At 42.5% G+C, this 19,663-nt stretch overlaps 1 protein-coding gene and 1 long non-coding RNA gene across 5 annotated transcripts in view; one reads left to right on the forward strand and one right to left on the reverse strand.

The window, feature by feature from the left end:
• Positions 1–19,663, reverse strand: part of LOC107502191 — a 114,146-nt gene that overhangs the window by 59,968 nt on the left and 34,515 nt on the right. The window contains exon 4 of one of the 4 annotated variants that reach the window (XR_004953739.1): positions 5,113–8,495. The exons of the other annotated variants lie outside the window; for them this stretch is intronic. This is a non-coding gene — a long non-coding RNA (uncharacterized LOC107502191). Of the gene's footprint in view, positions 1–5,112; positions 8,496–19,663 lie in introns of those variants that run through there. 4 annotated transcript variants of the gene reach the window in all.
• Positions 2,965–11,827, forward strand: ST8SIA3 (ST8 alpha-N-acetyl-neuraminide alpha-2,8-sialyltransferase 3). The gene is made up of 4 exons (XM_016129171.2): positions 2,965–4,117; positions 5,440–5,562; positions 7,966–8,523; positions 11,051–11,827. Exons 1-4 carry the CDS (start codon positions 3,939–3,941, stop codon positions 11,331–11,333), a joined length of 1,143 nt encoding a protein of 380 aa, XP_015984657.1. The 5' UTR covers positions 2,965–3,938; the 3' UTR covers positions 11,334–11,827.

The following is a 19,663-nucleotide window of genomic DNA, read 5'->3' on the forward strand; positions in this document are numbered from 1 at the left end:
CCTGCCCCGTTACCATCTCCATCTCTGGAAACTTCCATGCTTCTTTCTAGTCTCGGTTCCATCTGAGAGCTTTTGTGAAGCTTTCTTTGACCACAATGGTTTTTCCCACCTCTGAACTCATAAAGTATTTACCTTCTGTGCAGAAATAAGAGACAGAAAACCCAGAGGATCCCAAGATTATCTCCTCTGCGGTCGCTGTTAGGCTGACCAGAACTAAGAAGTCAGGCAAGAACATGCAGAGAGAACTCCAGTCACACGTGGCCAAGAGCAGCTTCCTGGTGGGCTCTCCTCAAGCTCACTGGCCTATAATCTTTGTGTCGTCTAGGAAGGGTCACTTGCCCTTCCAAAAGTCAACCCCCTGATGCCTTATTCAGGAGTGTCTCATAACAGAAAATGGCCAATTGGTTCACTGATAAATTAAGGCACAGTGGGGCACCTAGCATATGGACAGGTTGGTGGGCCACTGGATACATCAGCTGACGCCCACATGAGCGGCTGCTGTTTCTATCTCCCCACGGGCCTGACTCCAGCTGCTCCTACATCCATTCGATGCAGATCAGATTGTGCCATTCCCCCCTACAAACGTTGGATGGTCTGAGCAGAGCCTCTAGAGAATACAGCCAACTCCTTAGCATGTCATCCAGGACCCTTCACAATCTGACCCCAACTCCCTTTGTAGGCTCTTCTTTCGTGGCAGTCACCTCAGGCCTCTTGCTCTTCCCCAAGCCCACCGTCACCTTCCCTGCCTCCTACTCTCCCCTCGACTTGGAAAGTCCTTTTTCAACTTCTTTACCTAATGAATCCTACTCATGTTTTAAAACCCGGCTCAGATGTTGCCTGCTGGGAAGATCCCCGCCAGGCTCTCGCAGGCAGAGTTCATTCCCCAGCTCTCTCATCAGCCTTCTATTGTGGAGTCCTTCAAGTAGAACTGCCAGTATGCTTACTCCTCGCTCCCCCACAAGACCAGAAGCATTATGAGGTCAAAGGTGACTTATAGCCCCTCTGCCTGCCCAGCATGGTGCCTGATAACCAACACATTTTGTTTAATGAATTGAGGAAAGAAAACAGAAATAAATGAATGAATCAGACTGTTTCTAACAAAAGACACCATTCTTCCCAGCCTTCCCCCTCCACATAAGCAAGTTACTCTTGATAGGTACGTGTTGGTGAAGGACTACACATGGCAAGAGTCATGTTTGCAAAAGGTAGGCTCTCATGGGCTTGTGAGAGGGAAGTGCTTGTGTTCAAAATAACAGCTTCCCTAGAGGACAGTAAGTCACAGGGGTCTTTCTTTTCTGTATTTCTTGTTTTCACCTTCATCTACTCTTGTACAGGTCTGACATTTTCTGACATTTTTTAAATTTCCTCATTACTTTTTAAATATGCTAAGTAGCTATAATCCCAGGTGTGAAAAGTCCCAGGTACAGTGGCTGCCGCTGCTCTTTGAAGCACCATCCCCAGGACTCTTCCTCCTGGTAATTACTGAGCAATCCATTTTCACCTCTAGGCCTGTGGAGAGGATTCCTGTGTGCCTGTTTATTTTCTGGTTAATTTAGTTCCTTTACATCATGACTTTCAATGACCTACATGCAATATGGGAATTATCGTCGTAGGACTTCCTTTAGAAGACTCGCGGAGGTGTGCTAAGCAGAGGTAATATATCAATCTTTAAATCCAGGCAGAATTAGCTCATATTGTATGTCCCAGAAAAGCCTATAATGCAGTTTTGTAAAGGGAACCAAAGATCTTCTTGATCTTTGCCATTTTCTATAGGAAAACACCTCACCAAGTACATTCTTTCTTATGTATTTTGTAGTAGGACATGTATGGGGTCAGAGAAAGACACTAAAATCTTGCCCTAGCTGTTTAGCTCATTATTTATTAACTGCTTAATACAGACCAAAATCTGTGCCAAGGCTTTTACATACATTGTTTAACATTCCCCCAACCCCTGGGAGGTTTTTATTCTGGTTCTGCAGATGACAAGCCTAAAGGAGAGAGGTTGATAATTTATCCAAGGTCACATGGCTCATGGGTGCCAGAGTAAGGCCAGTCCACTGGCTCTGAGGTCCAGTCCACTGGCTCTGAGGCTTGAAGATGTAACTGTTACACTAGGCTCCATGGCTTGTGCCCTGACTTCTTGTTCAAGAAGAGTTTCCCAACATGTATAATTCCTAGACAGCTCTCATAAGAGCTTACTCCCTTTGGCATTTTTGCTCTGTATTCATATAATATTCTCATTTTATAACACTATAATACTCTATGGCCATGCCACCCTGAACAAGCCCAATCCCGTCTGATCTCAGAAGCTAAGTAGGGTCAGGCCTGGTTAGTACTTGGATGGGAGACCAGGTGCTGTAGGCATTAAAAATAAATAAACAAACAAACAAACAAATAAGGGATTATAAGATGACAAAGTCCTTGCAATCCGTGAGGTCAACTAAGGGTTGCCTCGCCTAATAAGAAATAAATAAAAATAATAAAAATAAAATAAAAAATAAAAAAACTATAATAATTACTCAAAATTATGGTTCAAGTATTCACCATGTACACACATACAGATCTTTTCTAAAGTTTCATAAATAATAAAATGCCCCATGGGGAAAAGATTGTGTCCTCTTGACTCACATTTTTAGATTTTTGTATAAAATGTCTTCAGTGGGTGCAAAATGACCAACCTCCTTTGTCACTGGAAACAGACAGTGGCATTCTGTGTGTCGCTGTCCAGAACCGGACAGACGTGTTCCACAAGGACGCTTATTTGATCCTCAAGCATTTATTAAGCGCGCTCTCTACGTGAAACTGGCGCTGGGCAGTATGTGGAAATGAAGGAAGAAGACATGGTCCCGGGTCTGCAGGAGCTTGCAGCCCAGGAGCTCGCCCTTCGAGGAATTCGTAGCCCACAGACTGACCTTGGTTCACCTAAGTCGGCCACCTGCTATGTGCTGGGACTGAGGATGGGCCAGGAGAAGCCAGGGCCTCCACCCTCACGCTCCCTGCAGGACTTTACTAGGCACTCCCCATCTTTTAGAAAGAGGCAACATATGTAGTGGGCACAGGAGGCAAATAGGGGAGAGATTCTGAAAGATTCCAAGGTTTTAAATACTTACAAGGCAGGTTGCGCCAACCACAGTATAGGACTTCCTTGCTGGGGTTCTGGGGAGGGTGCTACCTTGTAGGGCCCTGAGCGGTGCCTCGGTGGTGAGGAGAGAAGCTTTTAAATGTCTGCCTTCCTAAAACCACTGTCCCTGCAACTCAGAATCACTCAGCTGGTGCGTATCCTCCAGGACAGTAAATCCAGTTATTTGTCTCCCTATTCTGTGAAATTTTTATAAAGTAATGAATGGTCTATTATACTAAGTTTGGGCGTCGGTCTGCCCACAGCCAACTCCTCTTGAGCACCCTCAGCAGGGGGCTGTTGATGTGGGCTGCAGTCTTCCAGCCTCAATTCCCCTCCCTCCACCACCTCCCCTCCTTCCCACCCTCTCTTGCCCCTCCCTCGGTTATTTGGGAGATTAGAGTTCATTAATTAAATCCTGTGCTTAAATCGAACTGTAACATTATTCCAATCACATTTATCTTGCAGGCGGCGGAGGAGATGGCAGCTTCGTTGGAAACGCGCGGGGGAGCCTGAGCTGGCAGCTGGAGACGCACAGCGCCGCGCGCTCCATCGCCGCGCCGCCGCGCAGACCCTCCATCTTCCTGCTCAACCTCCAGACCCCGCTCGCCCGGGCCTTGGGGGGGGGCGGTCTGGCTAATCTCTGGGGACCCTGCCCGCCCCCGCTCCCACCCCCACCCCAAGCCTCCACGGCTCCCCCGCCACACGCTGACACGCGCGTGCGAACACACACACTCACACACACAGACACGCCAGCGAGCTGCTGGCCGCTCAATGGACCGATTTCCCCGCTCTCCCTGATCTCCCAGCCCAGCCCGGGATGAGAAATTGCAAAATGGCCCGGGTCGCCAGTGTGCTGGGGTTGGTCATGCTGAGCATCGCCCTTCTGATTGTATCGCTCATCAGCTACGTGTCCCTGAAAAAAGAGAACATCTTCACCACTTCCAAGTACGCCAGCCCGGGGGCGCCCCGAATGTACATGTTCCACGCGGGATTCCGGTGAGTGCGGGCCTCGGAGTGCCCTCGGGCATCTGGCGGGGGGCGGTAGGAGGGGGCTGTTTGGACTCCCACGGACGCTTTGAGCAACATAACTGCGTGGTCCTTCCACTCCTCTGATTCTCCCTCCCTCCTCTCCTTTATTATTATTTTTTTAACCCAAAGCCCCTAAACGCCTAATTTGGTCCTGATACATGTGAATGCATTTTCCGTATTCTTCCTCAGCATCCCTTCCCCCATTTCCAAAATGGGAGTAGGGTGTAAGGAGAATGACGGTGGAAGGAAAGGCAGTGTGTGTGCTGGGGGGAGGGGAGGGAACGCGAGATGGACGTGAGCGAGGTGAGCGCCTTCCGCGCGCCGAGTCCGCAGACTCCAAGGCCCGGTTCCGCATGGTCAAGGGTCGATTTAATGGCGCAGGCGCCGCACTCTCTTTGCACTCTTCCTCCGCTCCTCTCCCTCACCCAGCACACCATCAAATGATGCGCGGGTCTATTCTCACGAAGCCCAGGGGTGTTCTACCTCGGTCCTTCCACGCTGCCACGTCCCCCTTTCCCGGGATTTCTGCAAGTCCCCCGCCTTCTGCGGGAAGCGACCCGCCTAAGGGCCGCCTACCCTCCCCCAGGTCCGAGTCTCCGCCGGGAGCGAGGCTGGACTGGGCAGGCGCCAGGCGCAGCTCGGCGCAGCTCAAGAACCCCTGCTCCTATATTTGACCCCCTGGGAGCTGTCCCAGCAGGGCTTCCTAGCGGGCGGGTGACAAATACAAACTGCGACCTGTGATCCGAGCCGGGCCGGAGAAGCCCCACCTGGGTAGAAGAGTGGAGCTGGCCGGCGGCTTCCGGGGGTCCCCAGTAGGACGACAAGGAATGAAATCAGACCTAGGCTGGGGAGGAAGAGGTTAAGGCAGGACCCACCCCCAGCCTTATCCTAGGTCTCCGGTTTCCTCTGGCCCGTTCTCCAAAAATCAGTTCGCCGGGACCGCTGGGGCGGCGCGGGCGCTGTCCGCGGTGCTGACTCCCTGGTCCCGCGCGCGCACCGGGCTCCGGCGGCGCCCGGCTCCCGCCCTGCTCTCCGCGAGACGGCCATTTTATGGTCCCTCCCGCACCCAGAGGGATGGACAATGGAGACGGAGTTCCCTAGTTTTCTTTCTTCCTCCCGGTATGCGCAGGGAGCAGAGAGTGGACCAAATGCGAGGGGTCTCTGGGGTGGGATGGAGCCTGTGCGGGTGTCGGCTGCCCCGCCCCCAGCCGGCTGAACTTCAATGGCTACCTTGGCTTCCCCCGAGCTGAGGCCAGCACGTTTGTTTGTATACTCATACTCCTCTCCAGGTCTCAGTTTGCGCTGAAGTTTCTAAATCCGTCATTTGTGCCCATTACGAATTCTCTGACCCACGAACTCCAGGAGAAACCTTCTAAGTGGACATTTAATCGGACAGCGTTTTTACATCAAAGGTAGGATAGGGGGAAAAGATCCAAACGGTGTTTTTGAATTCTGGAGCTCAAAAAAACAAAACAAAATAATCCAAAACAACAAAATTCTATCCACACCCCTAGATGTATTTGCATTGTCTTCTTGACCTGACCTTACAAAGGCCGATTGATAACCTTTTTTATGTATGTAGTGCCTTCAAAAAAAACAAACACCAGGAAGACCAATTTGAATGGAAGAAAAAAGATATTATCCAGTATCCTCCCTAATTTGGGCATAATTGAGCACCATAATTTCTATTTAACATGCATGGCTAACACTGCCAAAGCCATCTATTAAAAATTAAAGTTAATTGTAAAAATACCACCCAATGCATTTTTATTCCCCCACTGAAAATTTTTTGAAAAATTAAATAATATTCTCATTGAAACAGAAAATACTATAATCCATCCATATCAAATTAGTACTCATAGTCTTGGCCCAAATATATGTGGATATTTAAGTATGGTTTATTTTGGTTTTGCCCATGTGTTTTCATTAAACCTTTAGAGCTTTTAAAATACTGTAATAGCTAACATCATTTTTATTAGTTGTCTTATGGCAGCCTCATTTATACATGAAGGAACTGATGAGGTGGGGGGTAACAGGTTGAGGGTTTTTTTGTTGTTGTTGTTTTATTTTGTTTTCTGTTTGAGGTGGGGAAGAAGGATGAGATTTATTCAATTTATTCTCCTCAGTGATTCTGGGCTACTCTTAGCAGCCCCAGATAAGTCATTACTTCTTCCTTCTTGGTGGAATTATTGTGTTGTGAAATGGAATGTGGGCCACCTAGTGTATTCATTAGGGGTGTGAATACTTATTTTAAATACTTATTTTACCAGTCTATTTAGGGGACTGTGTTTTGGTCATAGCATTTCTAGTTATTTCCCTCTCTTTTATTTTAATCTAATGACAGAATTTAAACAAATGTGGCAGATATCAATGGTGCCATGAAAATGCTGTTTACTTAAAAAGCTGACATACAGTCATGTGACTATGATTAAAAATTTTAAAACACTTTAATGAGAAATTAATCTTTGACAATAATTGATTAATTCTAAAATCCTAGAAGTGCCTTATTTTTACTGGGTTTTTAATTCAATACTAATTTTATAGCCAACCCAGAAAAATTTAAGGGGTAGAACACATTATATCTTTTCCCAAAACATATTTCTAACTCACTAAAAATGTTCTTCCCACACTAGTCCATGTGACCTAAATGATCAGCCAGAACAATATTTCTTTCTCAAAACTTCCCTCTTTTTCAGTCTATATGTTAGGTAATCTTTAATTAATTTCCCCAGCATCATTTTAAACTCACTTTACCTTTGTAACAGCTTGTAAAGAATAGTTTTGGTAACTTTGGAAGTTTTGGATTAAAGCTTTCACTTTATGTTGCTCTATACTTTGACAAATGAAGTAATTTATAAAAATAAAGTACCAGGCAAAGTGATGATATGCAAAGCATTTAGTTTCAATCCTGCTAATTTTTTTTTTAGGCAGAAGACAAAAATTCATTGTAATTTCTTGTAATTGGAGAATGCAAAGTAATATATTACTGGTCTCTCTTAAATATTTTAAATAGCTGAGACTTTAAGAGATGCTTAATTTTACTTAAAGTTCAATATGAAAGCAACCTGAAATTAGTGCTAAGTATCACCCTTGCCTTGTTATTCTCTGAATTCTTAGAATATATGCACTCTTTCAGGATTTACAGTAGCCTCATTTTCGAAGGATTAGGTATCTGCAACTAATTGTGTTTCTATATAATCAAGTAGAAAAATATCCCTGTTTCATTATTCAGAGGACTTTAATGAGATTACCTCATTTCTATTAAATATTCAACTACACTCACTGCTATTACCATTTTCATATTTTAATAATAGATAGTACTATACTGACTCATACCTATTTGGCTCTTACTTGGACACCAGAGATATTTGATATTCCTTGAACACTACAGTCCAACAGCAAACAAGTAGTCCCTAGTTACAAACTCTAAGTCACCAATGTTTGTGCATTAATATGAGCTCTTTGGGGCCTATATAAATTGTCTTCCTGTATTTTCTGACACAATTTGGCCTGTACCTCCCCTATGATCAAACACACTCTTCATGTAGAGCAGAAAACCAGAGAATGGCAGCTAAAACTGTAAGTTACAGTGTTGCAAGCCCTGAAGGATCACATCTACAACTTGACTGAGAGATTGGCATGTCCGTAGATTCTGAAGTGATCTTCCCCTCAAAGATCACAATTACTGTGTATGTATAATCATTCTTGGATTCAGTGTACCTACAACTCTTGTCTGAATGAAATGGCAGCATAAGCCATAAGATGGAAAATCGATTTTGAATGGAATGCATTTAATGAATTTCTTTTTATTTTAGGCAAGAAATTCTTCAGCATGTCGATGTAATAAAAAATTTTTCTTTGACCAAGAATAGTGTTCGGATCGGACAACTGATGCACTATGATTATTCCAACCACAAATATGTTTTCTCTATTAGCAATAACTTCCGGTCACTTCTTCCAGATGTGTCACCCATTGTGAATAAGCATTATAATATCTGTGCTGTGGTTGGAAATAGTGGTATCTTGACAGGGAGCCGGTGTGGACAAGAAATAGATAAGTCAGATTTTGTTTTCCGTTGCAATTTTGCCCCTACGGAGGCTTTCCAAAGAGATGTTGGAAGGAAAACCAACCTTACCACCTTCAACCCCAGCATCCTGGAAAAATATTACAACAATCTTTTGACCATTCAGGACCGTAACAACTTCTTCCTAAGTTTAAAAAAGCTCGATGGGGCCATTCTTTGGATCCCTGCATTTTTCTTCCACACTTCAGCAACTGTTACCAGGACGTTAGTTGACTTTTTTGTTGAACACAGAGGTCAGTTAAAGGTCCAACTGGCTTGGCCTGGAAATATAATGCAACATGTCAACAGGTGTGTATATTTTATTGCTTTTAACTCATACCCCACCAGATGGCAAATCAATATTGTAATCTCTGGGGGTGGGAGCTATCTCATTAGTTAGCTGTTGTGGTTAGCCTAGTACTTTAGGTCAAACTCCTATGCTTTGTAATGAATGAACGAACAAACGAATGAATGAATGAATCATTCTAGGTAAGAAGTTCAGTCTCCTACCCCCAATTGGTAACCAAGTGCCGAGTTGGGGGACTGGTGGTTCATTAGCCTCCCCTCTCTATTCCCTGTCCTGTACCTTGGTAGTAAGCCCAATGAGCAGTCATGGAAATCATCACAGATCAAGAATATTCTTTAAATGAGTGGTTATGCCTTGATAATGCCAATGCTAAATTAGACACATCAAGCGATTTTTTTAAAGATGCAATTGACATAAAATGTTCTTTTTGATATTTGGTGCTTTATAGATGTTCAAGATCAGACAACCACCTAGACAAATCATAAATTGTGTAATCTGCCTTTACAATTTTGGATTTGAGTGCCAAAATATATGAAAAGTATTTTATGAGCTCATTGCTATCCATTGTAATTTGATAGACAGATTGTCCAGAAATCTAATATTTTTATCTAGTTTGATGAGTCTTAACTCTGGCTATATATTAGAATCACTGTAATAACTAAAAAATATTGTTCCTAGGCTCTATTCAAAAGATTCTAATATAATTTGTCTGGTAAAGGGGGTCGGTGGGAAAGGCACTTGGTATTTCTTAATAAATCCCCAGATGATTCAAATATGCATTCAGAATTGGGAGCCACTAATCCAGGGCATTTTATAAAAAAGATTAATTGTAGGATTTTTTTTCTTTAAATCATCTGAGGAAATTGTCTCAACTAGAATTTTCCCATTGCAAGTAGCCCTAATGCCCTAACATACTGTCCAGATATTACTACAAGTTAGAGTGGGTTCTGGGAGGCCTGGTAAACAGGAAATGCTAATGATTTTTATCCCACAGTAGATTATTCCTATCCTGTAATCCTCTAAAGTCTTGCAAATTTAAGATCTGTTTAGTTGACCCTCATAGAAGGAGGAATCATCATCTAATAAACTGGTATGTATCTAACAGGTAGGGTGACACTGTCATTTATAGTCCAAATTGGAACTTTTTCTTTAAGAGAAAGAAGATGCTATTAATCATTACGACAGGGATAACAGACAAAAACTGAGACTGTCCCAGTTTCCCAGGTTATATGGTTACCTTTTTAAGAGGTAATGGAGCCCAACTCCTAAGTTTAAAGATGAATCGACAGAGTTACAAAGAACAAGATTTATTTGCCTATGTCACTACTCCAGAGGGGTAGAACCAGAGTGAGAAGCTAGGCCACCTACTAGCCTCTCCTGTGATCCTTTGACCTCATCATTTTGCTCCCCTCTTGCTTTATTGAAGTTCAGCTGTACAAAAAGAACTATAATTAGTCATTCCGACTCTGTAGGTTAAAATATTAAAACCAAGACTGAACTTTTAAATTTCAACTGGAATGATTATCTTTAAGCCTTCAAGTAGTGAAGAAGGCACTGCTTGGAAACTTCAGGAAAACAGCCTTTGTGGCCTGTCCTGTCCCCAGCCTTTCAGAAAGCCCGGGGAGTTAGCCATAGAGCCCCACAGCCACTCGGGCTTGAACCAAAAACATTGGTTCAATGGAAACTCAAAGGAAATACCATCCATAGAAACCTGATTCATAAACAGTTTAATTCTGCCTGTATAGCCAATGATAAAACATCCATACACACACACTCTCTCTCACATTCTCACTCACATGCCACAGTAGTCTCAAATATTTGGCAATGTAAGTTAAAGCCTTCAAAATACTATCTAAATATGAAACGAGCTACAACCATAACTTAGCTTTTTTTAAAATACAGAAAGGGTATAAATACTTTTCTTAGGTCCTGACATGCTAAAGGAAGGCTTAGGAACCCCTAGTTAGAAGACAGAGAAGCAGAGAACATAATTTTTTACAAAAGGGTAGAGAAAAATAAAGCCCCACAATCTTTCCATACCCAGAAAGAAGGATTTAATCTCTAGTTTTGGGTAAGGTCTCCTCAGATTAAACCTCCTCCTCCCACTTCCAAGGGCCCTCTGTGCACAAAAAGTGAAGTATTGTCACTGGTGGGCGTCCGTGGTGTCACCACTGAGTCAGGGCCACCACTCTCCAGGACGACCCAGAGGCAGGTTCAAACGTGTGCGACCTGTTCAGTCACACAGAAGCCTGTTCTCGGAAGGGCACGGCACTTGGTTTAATAATCTGTTATCTCCCTCTTGAAATTCTCAATAATTTTTGAAATAAGGACACACATTTTCATTTTGCACTGGGTCTCACAAATTATACAGCCAGTCCTACCCAGAGGTGTTTTGTGGTCTAAAAGATAGATTCAAAGCAAGTACTATCTAAGTTGCTTAGACAAATTCACTGCCCCGCCCAGTTACAATGACTTAGCGGACTGAAACAAACACTGGCCTCTGAATCCACATGTATTTGTTGTTCACAGGTACTGGAAAAACAAACATTTGTCACCCAAACGTCTGAGCACAGGTATTCTTATGTACACCCTTGCATCAGCAATATGTGAAGAGATCCACTTGTATGGATTTTGGCCTTTTGGATTTGACCCCAACACAAGGGAAGATCTTCCATACCATTACTATGACAAAAAAGGAACCAAATTTACCACCAAGTGGCAGGAGTCCCACCAGCTGCCTGCTGAGTTTCAGCTGCTGTACCGAATGCATGGGGAAGGGCTCACCAAGCTGACTCTGTCACACTGTGCCTAAGAACTCCGAACAGAAAGTGCCAAATGGCTGTTTAAAAAGTGCCCCAAATCAAATTGAATAGTTGTCAGAACAGGACCCTAGAGAATTTCTTACAATGATTGTCTGCCATTTAAGGAAAGATATCTTCTCTCCCTCTTTTGCATTGCTCTTTGAAGGGTCTTAGGACAGATGCGATGAAGCCACATGATTTAAACTTGATTGATAGAAGGAATGTTACATTTGGAACATGCTGCTAACGAAATGGTTTGAAGTATTTTCATGTTTGTATTTTAATACTAAACTGCCTCCCATTTTTTATGAGGACTAGAGCTGTAGTTTCTGCAGCTTTGCTCAGATACAGTCCTCATAGTGGGAGGCCCCTAGCCAATTTGAGCAGGATTTCAGTTTTGTCTTAGTGGGATCAGACTCTTTAAAATGGAAACATAACTAGTTGCATATCATCTCTCCCTCTCTGCCTCAGCCTCTGCCTCTATCTCTATCTCTATCTCCATCTCTCTCCCTACGACCACGCCCCTTGCCCCATCACCATGGAGTTTAATAATTTGCTAGGAATCATATTGAATTAGCTTTGCTTGTATGTGTAGCATCTGTGCTTGATGTGTTTAAGGCTCTGAGTGACTTTGATGTTTCATGGCAAACCGCAAATCATGACGGATCTCCTTATGATTACTTTTATAAGAAATGCCTCTTATGAAGTTCTCACTAGTCCAGACGGTCATTCTACAGCAGAGTGGTCCCTCTCTGGTGGGTGGCATATAACGCAGTGAATCTTTCACTATCACAAAGAAAGCCTGTTTTGTGGGCGGCATCACATTTCTTGACATGAGTGCTATTACAGCAAATCACTACTGCCACATGTGCAAGGGCATTCCAGCCTCAGTTGAGTGCCTCCCACAGTCCCTACCCAAGCACTGGGCTGGGAATTCTCTCAGAATATAGAAACAATGAGTCAGCTTCAGCACCTAGGACATACAGAGAAGGATGAAGAATGCTTAGAAGTTCTTATAGATCCTGTATACCTTAAAGTGTTGTAACCACATTGCCGATTCACAGCCTTTGAGAACTAGCAGGATTTGAGCACAGTAGAAGCTTAGAGATTGGCCAGGCCGCCCATGCAACAGACAGTGCTCGGGTGAGGTCGTCTTCAGTATCCTCGTATCTGTCCACCAGCACTGTTCCAGAACCATTCATTTCCTTCAAAACAACTGTAAATACTAGCTATTCCTTCTTTCCGCTGAAATCAGATCTACGCACCTACAAATTAAGCATTTCAAAAGGAAAAGCCATTGTGTGGTGGCAAGATCTGGCACTAAATAACCCTTGGAATTTGAGATGCGTAGACTCGCCATTAAGGAATCAGTTGGCCATTCTCTTGTTTATTATTTCAGCCTTAGGAATAGAAATCACATCAGTCCCATCCCTGGCTTTTAACTGAGCAGCACTTTGTTCTTCCAGTTCAGCCCAAAGTCTGGCCAAGTTGATGTTAAATTTTAATAAGAGTTTCTTTCTTCTTTCCAAATGCCAGTCAAGCACAACTGTAATACATTTAGGTGGGGTAGCTTATTCTTTTCCAGAAATCTCATCTGGATTGCTTGTAATGTTATAAATACTGTTGAAAATAATTGTTGTAGTTCAGTAATCAGCTCACTGCCCTTCTTTGAAAAGGTATAATCATGCCTAAAATTAAACCAAATACAATAAGGAAGACAGTCCTTATGCTCATGTTCTGCCCTGGTTCTAACAAGGAGCTGTCGTATAGTATTCCATTTCTTTTTTTTCAAAAAGCTAATCAGAGCAGCCTACATAGGTCCAAATATTAACTAAGGTGGGGGGGGACCATACAGGTTCAAACATGTAACACATATTACAACATAGTATGGGTGGAAATCATCCAAATAGATGGGAAGAAGTAGGAGTAGATATTTCAAAGTCGAAAGCACTAAAACAGCTCAATATTTGAAATAATCAGAAGGGGAGACGTTAAAAACATTTTAAATTCAATGGCATAATTTGATGGGCATCAAAACCACACGGTGCTGGTCCCTGTCGCTGTAAAGAGGACGGTACCACAGTTCCGTGCTGTGCTGTCAGGATCACTGCAAGATTGATAACTGACAGAAGTGTTTAGTTGGCTTTTCCTAAGCACTTAGTTCATTTGGTTACAGCTAAGTAATATTAATGCCAATATTACACTGGCCAGAGTTTGACTCTAGAGTTTTAATCCCCAATGTGCCCATTAGATTTCACTAAGTAGCCATGCAGGCTGAAAAAGCAAAAGACCAGAATCCCTAAAACCAGTTAATTGGTCTATGGTGGACCAATTAGATCTCATCATTATGCCAAGTGTTTGTTTATTTGTTTTAAGTTCAGGGAGATTTTTTAAATCTCATTGCACTCTTGGCTCCATCTTAACCTACAGTGAGAGGATTTTTCTATCTCCCCACATCATTCATCTATCACTTTCACAAGAACTCAAAATGCTGAGGAAAACAGACTTGTCTTCCAGAACTGGAAGGACTCAGAGATCAGACTTACTCCCTGGTCCAGGCAGAACTAGAGCTGATCCCTTTTCTTTAAAAATATCTGAAGAAAACCCCAAATCCTCCCACAGTGGTTAACCACAATTCTCATACTTTATAAATTCTTTATACACAGTCTGCATCCCTCCTATTGCAAAAATTAGATGTAATACGCAGGTAAAGCATTTATCTCAGTCTTCAACATGTAGTAAGCATTCAATATATAGCAGCTTTTACTGTTATTTTTATTGTTACTTATGCCCTGGACCTGCGGTTCCAGCATAAAGAAAAACAGCCTCTAGCTGATCATACAAAATCTCTTTGTTTTTAAAGACCGTCTCAAAGATTAAACCTATATGACCACCACCGTCACGACTAAAAGGGTCAGTGGGTCCCACGAGTCCTGATAAGAAAGGCGGTGTTGTAAGTAACCAGAACTTCCGGGCCTACGTAGTCAAGAGCAGTGAACTGGGCAGACAGTTCTGATTCAGCTACAGATACAGACTCCTGGCTTTTGCACTGCCCTTGCTTTATTGGTTCTAGGTTAAGTGCATCCTTTTATCAGAACCTTTTCTCTCTTAGGATATTCACAGCAGAGTCCACCCTCAGCTACTGGAATACATTTCACCATAAAGCCCCCAAGGCTGTCTACATGTGACACCAATACAAATGACCAATTCAGTTGTAGAGGCGGGAAAAAAACCCACAGACATTCAGCAACCTGCTTAATGCTAGTCCCCCAGTTTTCATCAGTTGTTCTGACTGTCATGTGCAGACATTAGTTCCAGGGGAGACAGAGTTAAAATGAGATATCAAGAATGCCTCCCACACCCAGAAAAGCTTTCCCAAGTTTGATGATTAAATATCTGTGGTTCCTCTGCCTTTGCTTCTGTGTCTTAAGTGCCCTTGACCTTAGTGAAAGTGCTTGTATTTAATAGTGTTGTATGCCTAGCAGTGCTGACTGTGACCACTGTGCCATCTGTCTCTGACCGTGATGTCGGGCATCTGACCGTGGGGCTCCCAGACAGGATGTGCAAAGGGAAAGGCTGCCCCAGTTCCCTTGTGCCCAGGCCTCTAGTAATCCACGAATGTGAATTGCAGGACTAACCTATTCGGTGGGGAAGCCAAGGAATGAAGAGCACTTCTTTTGACTTTGGGCAAGGTACTGATTATTAAACTCTCAGACAGCAAAGAGGTGTTGAGCTGAGGCCAAAGGAAGCAGGGACGGAATTGTAAAACCTTAAGACACTGAAAATGGAAGAGCCTTTGAGCATCTTTAGTCCTAATTTCTGACTTTACAAATAAGAAATGGAGAGACAAGTGATTTTCCCAAGATTGCACAGGTAATCAGTGAAGAAATTATGACTCTTCATCTAGTACGTCCTGGTCTTAGTATCAAATGAAATGGCCTCAAAGGGAAAGTGATTATGGATTGCGGTTCACAAGGCACATTAAGTTAGGAAGGCTGTAAAGGAGGAAAAGAAGATTCTCTCTCCACCCCTCCCCCCAAAAAAAATTGTTTCTCACTGTAAAACAATAAAGGGGATGCTTGTCTAGGTATACAACCATCCACTGATAATAACATACCCCGAAATGAGAGAAAGCTGCCTTGGTAAATTATCATTCTGGTAATCTGGTAAATCACAATTCAGTACTGATGGTTCACAGTTGAAAGCTGGAATCTTAAACAATTTAGTCCTCTTAATAAAACCTTGTTTTAGTATTACGTATGCATAATTTAAAAGTTGAATACTAAGAATGGCTATGTACTTCTCTACATGTGTAATTTTCAGCTGGGCCCCTTGACGTAAGAAATACCTTTTGTCAATGCCTCCCACATTGTAAGCAATTCCAACAGCAAACGTTGCATTATTGCAATTAGTTCAATATGCTAAGATGTACAAATAAAAACGAATAATTTGGGCTAGGTCTTCATGTGCAAAATGACAGACTAAGCAGTTTTCTATATAATTCTGGATCCCTAAATCTTTTCTCTCCTAATCGTGTGAATGTACCAGACGAAAGTATATGTTTAGCCTTTACTTGTCCCCAAATATGCAGACTGTTCCTCTGCTTACAAAGAGAGTTGGGGTTATGTATATGTGGCTGAAATAACCAGATAGAGCATTACAAGTACTGGAACTTAGAGGCCCTGGGTCACCTGATTGCCCAGTCTGGGCTCTGTGGCCCAATTAATCAAGGCCACAGGTGAGCTGGCACCAAGGACCAAAATGACTTAATATGCCTCTTTTGCACTCGGATTGCTTTGCCACAGCAAATTTTAGAATATCATTATGGTATTATTCAGTATTTTTTAAAATTTCTTTTTATTGTGATGACTTATTGATGATATATGTATTTGAATAGATGTTTTTTATCCTAATGAAGCTCATTCTCTTGTTGATTACAATGGAATCACAGTAAAGAGCCTATCATAGAATAACTGACTCCAATTTAAGATTTCAATGGGGTTATAGGGTTAGGACCTGGATTATGCTACTGATCCATCAGCAAACAATGCTGTATGACATGAGAAGCTCTTTAAAATACAATTCTTGCTCCTCCCCCCCAGACCTTTGATTCAGAATGTCCTGGGATAAACTCAGCTTACAAATCCCAGGTGATCCTGATGTGGCTGGCATTTGGGAACCAACAATATACAGCAAAGTCATATATACCATTACGACCAAAGTAACTGAATGCTTATTACTCCTCATGCAATTAGTAGCAGATCTGTTCAAGTTACCATGATACACGGCAACAGAGACATAGCCGTAGTGACTCATTCAACTGTTTCTGGCTGACTTGGCCAGTCACAAATCTGTAATCAAACAATAACTGGTTAATTTAGTCAGAATGGATGCAAGCCTGGACAGAGAGTGGGGAGACAATCGCTTTAATATACTTTACTCCAAGGCCAGCTCTTTACATTTCAAACTAAGAGGCAGGTCTCAGGTCATTTATCTTTACAAATAGAGAAATGGGGAAGGTAAATGATTCATTCAGATTCTACTTGGATGTCATTTTCAGAGTCTAAACTATTCCCAAAAGGGTCAGCTTTCTCAACCTCCAGATAATGCCCAAAATACCGAGGTCCTCAGGTTAAAATGAAACCAATCAAAACAAAACGAAAGGATTCAAGGAGCTAAAATCCTAAGACCGACCAAGTATGTGAGAGGCGGTCTTTGGCACTGGCTGCCTGGGGCCAGCCTCTGTAGAGTAAGATGCCACCATCCTAGTGCAGTTTCGGCCAGGCTCCTTTCCATAGATGTGCACATGCAAAGCCTTTAATCGTTAGAGGTATTAAAGGGCTCTTTTGCTTTCCCCTCTGTGGGATTCAGAGACAATTTTAGCTCTTTGGTGTGCTGCTAAATGTTTAACAACTGGCTCTGGAAAATGATGGAGCTCTGATTTGTAGCACTTGCCAATTTCTGTGGTGTAAATACTCTGATCATAGCCAATTTTAAGCTACTAAGTCGATGTCAACCAGCTGAAAATGTACCTGTTTTCAAGAGCAGGACTGAGCTGGCTCCAGCACTGCACTGCCTGGACGGGAAAGGCCAGCAGTGGCTGTGGAGGAACTCCCAAGTGCCCCCTCCCCACAAGGAGGCATTTCTACTTTGATTAGTTCTACTAATTTTTAGTATATTATTGGGTTCCAGAGGCTAAGGACCTTAAGGTGTTCAAAATATTTCCTAGCCATGTAACTCTTAGGAGCCTCTCAACAGACTCCTCGGTATCTTAGGAGATAACTAGCCATGCCCTCTCTATAATTTCTAAGGGTAACCTTCCAGGTAAACATTCTTTAATTTAACTGCCAGTTTAAACCATATTTAACTGATCTTTTTTTATATCCTATAGTCTACCACAATTCTCTCATTTTCCTGGCCCACTTGCTCCTCATTCTTCTGAAATAGCACAAAAGTCACAGACATCCAGAAATTAGTGCCTGCAAAGGAGTAGGGGAAGAACAAGACATCCAATGAGCTGACCTGACCCCACCACACCTAGAGAGTCTACTCCTCCAGAGGACATCAGCTAAGAAAGCCTCATGCCCAGAGTTTGAGTATACTAGGCTTTATTTCCCTCAGAAAAGTTCCAAATGGGCACGAAACATCACTAAGTAAGAACACCACTGAGCAAACTCTGCAGGAGAAGGCGTGTGACATCTTACCCTTAGCTAGCGTAAGGGTACACCCTTAAAAAAAAAAACTACGAACAAATATTTGGCCGCTGCAGTCCACGGGTGTTGAGCAGTGGTACAACTTTCTTCCTCACCACTAGTTGTAAGTGAACACCCTACTTACTGAGTGTTTAGAAATTATATACCCTGGTGAGCCACAGAAGAAGCTTTGTTTGCAAATTGAAGGTTTTTCTGACAGAAGTCATTCTTAGGTGGGTTTAACTAAATCCTTTAGAAAGCAATGCTGGAAAAAATGTACTTAATTTCTCATATACAATAAGTGGCTATTGTTTTTTACTCTATGTGTAGGAAATCATAATTAGATCTTAAAGAACCAAATCTATTTTCCTTGCTATAGTAAAATATCCTATAAGTTTTGTAAGGCATTGCTAGACTGTAAATGTTTGAAACTCAACTTGGACATTTTCTATATTATGTTTAAAAGGCCAGGGTATGACTCTTTTCTGATCTCCTTAAATCATCTAAATGAGCTTGTTTCTCTATACTGAAAAAGCTACATTTTGTTCTGAATGAGTCAGGTACATGTTCAGATATTCTGAATTCACAACAAGCTGCATGTACCATGGGCACAAAGTACACCTTCCTCATCTGGCTCTTTTCTGGACACTGAAGAGATAAGTCCACAACTATAAACAGAAACCTGACAGCTGGCTCCATTTCATTACAAACAAATTTACAACAAAGTCAGCCTTGGAGGACCAGCCACTCCTACAACACGGTCAGCTATGGAGATGAGGAAGAAAAATTGGTAGATAATGAGAGAGGGGTGTCAATGTGTGTAGGGAGAATGAAGTCACTGGAGGACTTGCAAAAAGGAAGGGGAGGTTTCCCTCTGAAATCTGGAATCTAGACCATTTTGCAAGATGTAGAATTATTGTTCTCCTGGTCAGAAATGCTCTTTAACTACATCCAGATCTGAGCCCTTACTAGCAGCCTTACAGCCAAGAGCCCTGGGAGCAGGTTATTGATGGGCTGAGAGCCAGTCATCAAGCATGAACAATAAGCACTGAAATTCTCCCAAGACACAGAACAAAAACATTGAAACGTCATAATGCAACATCACTCACATAGGACAGTCACCTAAATCCATATCAGAACTTCACAGATCTAGACGTTGTCTCAGGGTTGGATTCTGGATCAATGTCTTCAGTGTGGAGATGAGAAAACTGAAGGAAGTGACTTCCTTCCCAGCTAGTTAACTGGAATTAAAGTCTGGGCCTCCCAACCACTGATTCTACTACACCACACCATGCTGCCTCCATTCTTTAAATGGGGAGTTGACAATCTATTGTGAAACCATAAATTAGAAGTCAAGACAAAAAAATGTTTGTGATATCTTCTCTCATTTAACCTACTTTGTTTCACCATTTCATGTTGGCATCATTTAAAGAATGTTATATCAATGTAGAATGAAAAACAAAGCTCTCTATAAAAATAAAATCAAAAGGTCAAAAGGCGGGAGAACAGTGAATATAAGTTATTAAGGAAATGAGCAAGAAGCACGTGTCAGGGAAAATAAATGCTTCTTACATTGTTAAAACCATCAATCCCTGCCCCCTGCATACTTGATGCATTTGTTTAGGAAGATGCCATTTTATGCTGAGTGA

This window comes from Rousettus aegyptiacus, unplaced genomic scaffold (assembly GCF_014176215.1).
Source record: "Rousettus aegyptiacus isolate mRouAeg1 unplaced genomic scaffold, mRouAeg1.p scaffold_m13_p_12, whole genome shotgun sequence".
Taxonomy (NCBI): Eukaryota; Metazoa; Chordata; class Mammalia; order Chiroptera; family Pteropodidae; genus Rousettus; species Rousettus aegyptiacus.

Excerpts from the sequence above, each read along its gene's own strand:
- ST8SIA3 (XM_016129171.2), top strand. The coding sequence starts at position 3,939 with ATGAGAAATTGCAAAATGGCCCGGGTCGCCAGTGTGCTGGGGTTGGTC. Across the intron at positions 5,563-7,965 it reads ACAGCGTTTTTACATCAAAG|GCAAGAAATTCTTCAGCATG; the intron begins GTAGGATAGGGG and ends TTTTTATTTTAG. Across the intron at positions 8,524-11,050 it reads ATAATGCAACATGTCAACAG|GTACTGGAAAAACAAACATT; the intron begins GTGTGTATATTT and ends TGTTGTTCACAG.